The sequence below is a fragment of the Pteropus medius genome, unplaced genomic scaffold (assembly GCF_902729225.1).
Source record: "Pteropus medius unplaced genomic scaffold, Ma_sr-lr_union100, whole genome shotgun sequence".
Classification (NCBI taxonomy): domain Eukaryota; kingdom Metazoa; phylum Chordata; class Mammalia; order Chiroptera; family Pteropodidae; genus Pteropus; species Pteropus medius.
The window spans coordinates 8,439,688-8,450,446 of NW_024342644.1; the positions used below are offsets into that span (position 1 = coordinate 8,439,688).

The 10,759-nt window shown below is 37.2% G+C and overlaps 1 protein-coding gene and 2 pseudogenes across 1 annotated transcript in view; 2 read left to right on the forward strand and 1 right to left on the reverse strand.

Annotated features, from left to right (window-relative positions):
- GCH1 (GTP cyclohydrolase 1) overlaps window positions 1-9,618 on the forward strand; it is a 47,230-nt gene extending 37,612 nt beyond the window's left edge. Inside the window, exons 4-6 of the mRNA XM_039866571.1 lie at window positions 5,372-5,403; window positions 6,364-6,448; window positions 7,469-9,618. Of these exons, the coding sequence (XP_039722505.1) occupies window positions 5,372-5,403; window positions 6,364-6,448; window positions 7,469-7,595 (244 nt within the window). The 3' untranslated portion in view covers window positions 7,596-9,618. The remainder of the gene's footprint in view (window positions 1-5,371; window positions 5,404-6,363; window positions 6,449-7,468) is intronic.
- On the forward strand, window positions 2,585-3,449 carry LOC120605614 (60S ribosomal protein L21-like; annotated as a pseudogene).
- LOC120605640 (uncharacterized) lies at window positions 4,571-4,689 on the reverse strand (annotated as a pseudogene).
- Window positions 9,619-10,759: the final 1,141 nt, after the last annotated feature.

Below are 10,759 nucleotides of genomic sequence, written 5' to 3' on the forward strand. Positions count from 1 at the left end.
GTTTTGGATTTGGCAACAAAAGCAAAGATAAGCAAGTAGGACTATATCAAACTAAAAACATGTGCACAAAAAGAAAACCATAAACAAAATGAAAATGCAACCTACAGAATTGGCAAAAATATTTGCAAATCATATATCTGATAAGAGTTAATGTCAAAATGTATAAAGAACTCATACAACTCAAAAGCAAAGAAACAATCCCATAAGAAAAATAGAGAAACTGAATAGACCTTTCTCCAAAGAAGATATAAAAATGGCCAACATGAAAAGGTACTTAGAATTACTAATCATCAGGGAAATGAAAATCAAAACCATGATGGGCTATCACCTTACACTTGTTAGAATGGCTATCATCAAAAAGACAAATGTGTTGGAGAAAGGGAACCCTTATGTATTGTGGGAATGTACATTGGTGCAGCTGCTATAGAAAACAGTATGGATGTTTCTCAAAAAATTAAAAATAGAACTTCCACATGATCCAGCAATCCCACTTCTGGGCGTATAACCAAAGGAAATGAAGACAAGATATCAAAGAGATATCTGTACTCCCATGATCATTGTTCTTGTAAAAAAAAAAAGGTGAGGTGATGGATATGTTAATTAACTAGATAGGGTGAATTCTTTCATAATATATATGTGTGTGTGTGTGTGTGTGTGTGTGTGTGTGTGTGTGTGTGTATACACACACACACACATATATATATATTGTGACCAGTTAGATTCTGTTTTCCTAATGTTGGTGGTATGCTCTTGGGGAAATGTCTTCCAGACAGGCGAAGTGGTATGACATCATCAGAGCACGGATGACCTCGAAGACATTGCTGCCCTGGCTTGGGATGTTTTTCTAGCATTCTTTCAATCAACGTCAGTCTGAAGTTTACATGGCCGATTGTGTGCTCAGGATTGTCCTTCTTGAACAGGATGTAGGAGTTCAGCATTGTAATGTTTAGAAGGTGGTGAAAGAATTTCCTATACCAAAACTTGTGCCTTTTGAGCTCAGTTCAATAAGAAGTGGTCATCTGATCAGCCAAGTCCACTGCTCCCATATTCTTGTTCTAATCCACAATGACACATGGCTTCTTAGTTTTCTTTCCATTTCTGTTGTCTACTTTGGTAACAGTATCATTGTGGAATGTTGACAACACTGTCACCTCCTTTTGTCAACAGCATTTCAGTGCCATAAGTTTACCACAGAATCTGGCTGTAGTCATCCCCTTTAGAGTCCCTTTCTTTCAGACCATTTGGCATGTTTTCTGTCGAAATGAGCTGTCCTAACTACATCAGTCCTGTCTCGATGTAATTCTCTGAGAAGCATGGGAGATGTTTGACAAATTTGGGGGTGAGGTTAGGACTGTAATCTGTGAGTTATCTCAGGGTAAATGCTGCAGCCAGCAAGTATTCTCAGGGCAGACAGGAAATGGGTTAAAAAGCTGCTTGGAGGTTGGATTGAGAGGATAAATACTTGTATCTTAGAGGGAGAGACTAGGTAACTTAAAATGTGCTTTAAAAAACTTTAAATCTTTAAGAATAAGTTAAAAATACAAAGATTGAGAGAGAAAGGGATAAATCAAGAGTTAGAAAACCTGGATAAACTAGTAACCATTAGAAAAAGTCAAATTAATGTTGGGAGTGTGGCGGGAGGGGAAGGGGCTGGACCCTGTCAATCTAATAGACATTCTTTCAAACTTTCAAGTAACCACGAATTCCTGTGCTTTACAAATAAATCAAGAAATGAGAAAACCTGAAAAGCTCTATAATTAATTTGATGAAGCTGCCCAGCCCTGATAATGAAGCCTGATAAAACTAGCATTTAAAAAAGTATGGACTAAACTCACTTATGACTGTAGTTGTCAAAGTCCTAAATATATTTTAAAAAACATGAACAGGCTATAAGTACTGTTTTATTACAACCCAGAGAGGTTTACTCCAAGAATACAAAAATGGTTTAGATTAAAATCGAGAACTACTGATTCTGGGAGCAAAGTAAACTAGATTGTAATGATCTCCCTCTTGGTGTGTATGAACTTTTCACACATTGGTTAAAATATAAGGCAATTCCAGTGAGGATCCACAGAAATTAGCCAGCATTGGAGCCAAAGTCAGGGTTTTGTACTCCCTATTCCACCCCAAATTGGAGGAGATTCTTACCTATTAAATTTGTTCTGGGGAGAACAGGAAAAAGAGGCCATACACGTGTATTCACAGGGCTTTGGGGTCAGAATTCACTTGACCTATGTGGTCCCCAAAAAACCCAAGCCAATAATTTAAAATGTCACCAAGAAGGTAGTCTTCCAATACCCAGAAACAAGCACACTTTTCTGATGCACTTTTATCCAGGCTTCAAAGAATCCCCATCAATGAATGATGTTCCAAGGAGCATAAGTTCATCAAAAGTAAAAGAAAACAAGCCACCGTGGGTCAGAGTCAGCAGAAACGAATGGTCAGTGAGGGCAAATTCTGAAGTTAACAGATACAGAATATACAACAAGTATGCTAGAAAATAAGAGTACCAAAAGTTTGACAGAGAAGTAATTAATTAGCCAGGCAGATAGGAAAAAGGACCAAATATAACTTCTGAAAAAAAAAAAAATGATAGTCCTTTCAGATGGAACCACCATCTACCAGTAATTTGCCAAAATGACCAACACAAAGGGAAGGAAGAGAGGTACTCGCTGTATGTTCTCTAGGCCTTTTAGAAAACATGGAGTTGTTCCTTTGGCCACATACATGCGAATCTACAAGAAAGGCGATATTGTAGACATCAAGGGAATGGGCACTGTTCAAACAGGGATGCCCCACAAATGTTACCACAGCAAAACTGGAAGACTTTACAATGTTACCCAGCATGCAGTTGGCATTCTTGTAAACAAACAAGGGCAAGATTTTTTCCGAGAGAATTAATTGAGCATATTAAGCACTAGAAGAGCCAAGACAGCTTCCTGAAATGTGTGAAGGGAAACGATTGATAAAAGAAGAAAGTCAAAGAAAAAGGTACCTGGGTTCAACAGCACCAGCCTGCTCCACCCAGAGAAGCACACTCTGTGAGAACTAATGGAAAAGAGCCTGAGCTGCTGGGACCCCTTCCCTGAGAATTCATGGCATGATAGGTGTAAAGAAATAAAAGACCTCTAATGGAGAAGGTGTCCTCTTTCCCAAAAAAATATTTAAAGAAAGCTAACTGTCCTAATTCATTGGGTTATGTCTTTACTATTCAGATTTAGTGTTTTGTTTTTTTTCTTGCCGAAATATGTGAGGTGGTATACTGGGCTATAAAGAGTATAGTCCATTGGTTAGGAAACTGCATCTGTTGCATTATAGTTAAGTGCAGGGAACGTTGATTACTCATAATTGCATCATAAATAGCTGTATTTTAAGGATCAGGAACTGGCTTTTGAAGCCTGCTACTTAAAAATAGATTGTTTAAAGCAAAAAAAAAAAAAAAAAAAAAAGCGATTGAACTCGGAGTCCAATACCCTCACATTGAATAGCAGTTTAGCATAGCCAAAAATAATCAGTGAATTGAAAGAAAGTTCTGAAGAAACTGTACAGAATGCAACACAGGGATGGGTGGACAGTATGAATGTAAGAGACATGGAAGACTGAGAAGGTCTAATATTCCCTTAATTAAAATTCTAGGAGATGATAGAGGCAATGGGGTAGGTGCAATACTAGAGAAGGTAATAGCCGAAAATATTTCCAGAATATATGCAAAATATCAGTCTTCAGATTCAGGAAGCCTAATAAATCACAAACGGAACAAATGAAATTAAACCCCCACCTAGATGCAATATGGAAAACTGCAGAGCACACATACTCAAATATCATAAAAGCAGCCACATCAAAAAATATTGCCTATAAGGTAACAGCAATTAGACTGACAATTTTGGTTTGCCAATGACAATGTTGAAAGATAGATAAATATCAATGTCAAACTAGAATTCTATTTCCAGCAAATACTTCTCAACAAATTGTCTTCAAGAATAAGAACAATATAAATATATTTAACCAGGGAAGCTATACAAATATCTTCAATGTTGAGAAGACAGAAATTCACCTACTTCTTACTTGAAAACAAAAAAGGAAAAACTAGGAATAGGGTCCCTCTGAGCGTAGGGACCCCGTTCACCGCATAATCACATATAGTAGGTGCCGCGTCCAGCAAGTGGTAAATCCTGCCACGTCCAGCATGGCCCTGGAAAATAATCCTGAGTGGGAACTGTGGGAGATTGAGAAAAGAAAGAAGATAGAAAGTTGGGATCGGGAGGCCCAATATCCACTGATGATGGAGTAGAGAGCGATTTTACTTTTGCAAGTTGCTTTTTTTAACAAGAGCACGCATTTGCTGGCTAAAATAATCCCCACCCAAACTATACATCCTAGTATAATCATTTGCATTTCTGTAGATTATCCCCACTCTACACACCCTGCTATAATCATTTGCATTTCAACACTGCATTGTTCTATCAGTTCCTACTTCCCCATTCTTAGGTGGATTTGTGGAGGTGAGGCAACCCTTGGTTGGCCTCACAGATTGCAAAAACCTTGTTAGTTTACAACCCCTTATTTTTTACGCCTACAGCACCTGATCTTCCTAGGTGGTCTCCCATCCAAGTACTAACCAGGCCCAACCCTGCTTAGTTTCCGAGATCAGACGGGATTGGGCTTGCTCAGAATGGCATGGCTGTAGACTAAAAGGCCAAATTTTAAAGGAAAGATCCCTAACATGATTTGTTATTCTAAAATGGGTGATTCACGTGGCCATCTTTATATTTCACAACTAGAGTAAAAGATGCTGACGGGAGAAAATCATCATTCGACAGATTGTGTTATGGCTTTTGCTTGAAGGGAGTTAATCATATTGAGTGCTTATATAGACCCATCTTATAAAGAGATGCCTGAAGAAGTCTGTTCAGTTCTAATCTGATTATCCTAATAGATTTAGTTGGTACTTGACTACGGTCTGCCTATTAATTAACAAATAAGTCTTTTTATTTTTAACTTGAACTTTAAGCTCTGATTAAACAATATGATTAATTAGAACACTTGAGATTTGGCCCACAGTTGATGACTTGGGAGCTTTAAAATCACTCATCTCTAATTGTATTTTTCCTAAGTGAACTGTACTCTTAATTTTCCTTCTCTCTTTGGGGATAAAGAGAAGCACGCTCTGTGTTACAGGTGGTGGTCTCCTTTAGGACTTCTCTCTTCTTTCCCTATAGTTTTTGTATCTTTCTATCCTCCTATAAGCTTTAATCCCCTGCCCACACCCTACAATTGCTTCAGTAAAGTCCTTTTAGTCTTATGAGGAAGGCTTACCAATTTCACTTCAAATAATTTATAATTAATTAAAACAATTCTTTCTTTTTTTTAGGATTGTAGAAATCTATAGTAGAAGATTACAAGGTAAATTTTAAAACTTATTATTTTTACAGAAAAACTTTTTTTCTAAAGGAAAAGTTATTTTTTGTTCTTATTATAGGTATAATACATATGACTTATAAAAATTAAAACCTCATAGGAATATAAAGCAGAAAAAGTCTGCTGTTTCAAGCCTCCAGAAATCATTGTTGTATTCATACATTCCTTCACATTTTTATACTATATCGACATTTAAAATCAATTTTTTTATTACATTAAAAATGGGCTTATATTATAGGCAATGGGTTTCACTTATCTTTTTTCCCTACTTTTTCTTTTTTTACTTAACAAATCCTAACCGTTTTCCCCATATACACATAACTATCTCGTTAGTTTTGCAAGCTGTTCAGCATTCCATTGCCTGGCTGTGCTGGCTTGATTTAATCAACCAATCCCTGCTCTGATAGACTTTTGGAAATTTTGTCAGCTTTCAAATAGACGTAATGCTGCAGTGAATGTGTGTATTCAAAGTTTAGCTGTGTATTCAGCACAGGAACTGCGTTATTTAGGCTAAATCGTTGGTTTTCATCATTGCTGTAAGTACAATTCAATAATTGGAGGGTAGCCCCTTTGTTAATCCTGTTGTGAGCTGTTCATTCGTTTGCTCTGCTCTAGCTTCATGCAGGTGCTTGTTATCAATATTCTTTGTTCTTAACAGCACACCTGAGAGAGAGTTGCCATTCTAATCTGAGTTTTCTCTCCAGTGGTGCAGGTGGGGGCCAAGGCTTCCTGAGCTCTCCTCAGCACCTGTTCTGCAGGGAAGGGAATTGAACTGGGGCCCCTGGTGGCCCAGACAGCTGACAAAGCAAACTGGTAGAAGCTGGTGTATCTTGGCTTTTAAATCTCAGAGAAGTCTACTTTTTAAGATTTCAAATATTATAGAGGCAGCAAAAGCTTTCAGGTGTTTGTGTCAGACTCTTAAACAGCTCCTTGTCACATCCACAGTTCAAGAACGTCTTACGAAACAAATTGCTGTAGCAATCATAGAAGCCTTGCGACCTGCTGGAGTTGGAGTAGTGGTTGAAGCAACGTGAGTTGGTATTTGCCTTTAATAATGTCATAGTGGTGCATGAAAATGAAATTCAGTGCTGCTCTTTTTTTTTAGTACCGGATGATGCCGCACATTGACCCTGTCGCATTTTCCATCTCTGAGCCCGAAGCCCTTTTACTTCTTTCATTTACTGTGTTGCCAGTATGAGAACCAAGGCATGGGAGATGGGTTTTGTTTTTATCTATCTATCTATCTATCTATCTATCTATCTATCTATCTATCTATCTATCTATCTATCTATCATCTATCTATCTATTGGTAAGGGTTATGGAAGAATAGTGAGTCATAAGTTCAGAGGTAGTGATTAGCACAAGTAAAGCTTTATGTCTTCCCTTGGTTTCTTCAGCTCTTTGTTGTTCTAAGCAGAGTTTTTCTAATATTTTGCCACACGTTTAAAAATGAGAGCTAAGAATGGGTACGAAGGGAAACTGAAGATACTTCTTTAACTTAGAATGCATTATGAGAATTGCACATATTTTGTGGGCAAAGTTCTCATCTATTCTTCTGGCGTGGCTCTCTGTTGAGAGACTCTCTATTATTTATGCCGTCCAGCTTCACCAGGTTGCTTAAACTCACTGTGATCCCTGCCCTCTGGATTCTGCCTGGTGAGACTAGCATACTTCAGTATTTCTCTGAACACCTCAGCTAGCATAGTGCTGTCTTGGTTCTAAGGATGGATCAAGTATGCACTCTGGGTTTCTTTTTATCTAGAAGTTGTTGTATCTCTGTAGACCCTCGTATTATTTTCACCTAGGAAGAATATTCCATTCCTCCAGCCGCCCTATTGGATGCATTAAGCACTCGACCATTGATAAGAATAAAAGCTATATAAGACTAAGAAACTTAAAAAAAATTTTTAAATAAAATTTGTCTAAGAAGTGACAAACTTGACCATTGTGAACACAGATTAAATAGATTTAAGTCTTTGGCTTGCTTTTTATTTTAAAAACCAAACCAGCAATTATCTCTTTCAACCCCCTTTGTTGGCTTGTTTTGTAGACACATGTGTATGGTAATGCGAGGGGTACAGAAAATGAACAGCAAAACTGTGACCAGCACAATGTTGGGTGTGTTCCGGGAAGATCCAAAGACTCGGGAAGAGTTTCTCACTCTCATCAGGAGCTGAACTTCAGCGTGCGCCATGTGCTTTGCAGATCATGCTTCCAGTAGCATCATTTGTCTGGTCTTAGTTGTTTGTATATTCCATTCTCAATTGTAACAGATGTGAAACTTATTCCTTGTCACTAATTGTGTTTAATAATTATTTATTGCAACTCAAATAAATATATTTAATAAAGGGGTGGGCCCTCTATTTTCTTCTTGCCACCTTTTAGTGGCAACATTTAAGCAAACTGCCAATAGCATTAAGTTAAATGCACAAAATCACTGCCACTCAGATAACCTGAGGGTGCTGAGAAGGGAAACGACCCATGTATTTTCTTCAAATAATATGTTAATTTGGTTCAAAAGCATAGAAGTGTTGGGAATGAGAGAAAACTATGCCCTAGACACTGCTTTTACCACTCCTCAAACAAAAATGCTGTAGTGCTTAAAATAATTTATTGTACAGTGTGCAGCATTACTTTGCAAATTCAAAGACCAACAGGCTTCACTTTAATCATGTTCATTAAACTGCCAGTGACACTTTATTTTTTATTTATTTTTTTAACTGTCTAGTTGTAACATTAGTCACCAAGGGAAGGTGGTGAAATATCTATGTCTTTAATTTTACTGTGAGTTAAAAAGGCATATTTCTACCTTCTTTTTAAAATCACATATAGGGAATTAGTTCCTGGAGTTGTTTACGAGTTATTCTCATGTCAACATACAGGGATTTAGATATTTAACTCTCTGTGCCTTGATGAGAATATCACACCATTTAAAGTGTAGATACCTTTGCCTTTATTTAAAAGCCATTATTTTATAAGGCTTAGCATTGACACTGCAAATAACTAGTACTCAAAATTCTACCGTTTGAAGTTTCTTGGGAGCTTATTTTGTGTGTTTCTTGCAGATGCTTCAATACTTTTTTGAATCTATCGTATTTTTTTCTAAGAATTCGAGAAACTTCTGAGACTATCCATCACTTTCAGGTCCGCAGAACCATAGCTTCCACAAACATGAAAGAATGCAGAACGAACTAATTGTGAACTGCGTTGTGAGCTATGTCCAAAGTCTAATGACAACTGTATGGTTGGAGTCTGTGAAAATACACTGTAATTTTCTGCAATTACTGGAGAATGCCAGAAGCTCCCATACTGGTTTCCCTGGTGGTCCACATGGGTCTCGTCTTCAGTGTAACTGTTCAAGTGGTCTAGGTCTTTTAGTCCAGGAAGCCATTGCCTTATTAATGATTATCTTAAAATTTCCTCTGCCAGGGCAACATAGGCCCAATTAAAACAAATGAACAAAAAACCCAACTCTCCTGCAAAAATGCAAACACAATTAGTGATTCCATGGAGAATTTTATTTGGCTGACATAGTACTCTTCAAGTGTATCTCAGTACCTTAAGAAGAATTAACTACAATGCTTCCTTTAACTTTGGCTGTCCCATCTCTGCCACCCTGTTGCCGTTTGGCTTATGATGGGGCAATATTTTTTAAAAAATTCTTCCCTACTTCTATTTCGTATATTTTTCTATATTTGGAGTTTCTAAAGTACAATGGTGGTTGCTTTTGAGTTCCTTTAAAAATTGAAGCTAACATAAAAATAATCCTGTTTAATATTTAGACATTTAGAGGTAGAATTAAGCCTTCAACTCATGTTTGGTATTTTAAAGTAAAAACAGGTGTGTCTTGGAGGACCAAAGAAATTGTTAGCTATAAATTTATCTTTCTGAGATTAATTGTATTCCTTTTTAAATGAATTTTTGCTTTAATATTTCATAGAAATGTTCTCATAAAGGTCTAATGTATCCGCAGGCTGTCATCTTATTGGTAAATGCAAAGTAATTACCTTGCCTGTTTTACTCTGGTCTGTAATACTTCAAAATTACTTTTTCATATCCATGGCCTTGAGTCCATTTTGGGAATTTTTAAGAATTTGATGCATTTAAATACACTGTTCATTCAATTGTTTGAATTTTCTGTATGTGTGTGTATGTTCTTAAACTATTTAAATTATTAAAATGTTATAACTTTGTTCATGTGAAAGCAGTTTCTTTTTGAACTAATATAGACATAGCAATTAACTTGACTATTTTCATTGTATTCTGTTTTAGTAAAAGCACCCTCAATAAGGGTTTCTTTTAGCCATCAGTCCATTAGAATATAAATCCCAGGGGCAAGACAAATTAACCCCAGGCTCTCTTCTATCTTTTGGTATTTGGTTTGGGTATTACTGTCCTCACCCTCCTGAGGTAATGGGAAGGGGAGATCCGGGATAAGAGGGAGGAATCTGCGAGGTCCCCACATTCCTGTTTTCCCAAGCCTAAGTTTGGGGAACTGTAGCCTCCTGAGAACTAGCACTGCTTTCTGTGTGGGAGCAGCTGGGACAGGAAGGGCCAGGGCAGGGAGCCAGGAGTGCAGGGAGTGGAAGAAAATTTCCCTCCCTTTTCTAGAGAAGAGCCCATCCTGGCTCTACACCTAGCCAGTACATTAATGCTGACTGCATTCCCTATGCCGTGCTCCTCATTCCCATGACCATCTATCAACTACTAATTTGTACTTCTTTAACCCTTCACTCCATTCTCCTAGCCCCACAACCTCCCACCCCTCTGGTTGTCATGAGATTGTCCTCTATATTTGTGAATCTGTTTTCGATTGATTTGTTCTTCTTGTTCCTTAGATTCTGCATATAAGTGAAATCATATGGCATTTATCATTTTCTGTCTGACTTATTTCACTTAGTATAATAACCTCTAGGTCCATCTATAATGTTGTGACTGGTAGGATTTTATTTTTTTAATGACTGAGTAATATTCCATATACCATAACTTCTTTATCCAATCATTTGTTGACAGGCATTTAGGTTGCTTTCATATCTTGGCTATCATAAATTGCGCTGCCATGAACATAAGGGTGCATAGATCTTTACAAATTAGTGTTTTGGTTTTCTTTGGATAAATACCCAGAAGTGCAATTGCTGGGTCAAAAGATAGATCCATTTTTAATTTCTTGAAGAATCTCCAGACTGTTTTCCATAGTGTTGTACCAATTTGCAATTCCACTAACAGTGTATGAGGATTCTCTTTTCTCCGCATCCTCATCAACACTTGTTCTTTGATTTATTGATGATAGCCATTCTGACAGGTATGAGGTGATAAATCATTGTGGTTTTAATTTTTATTT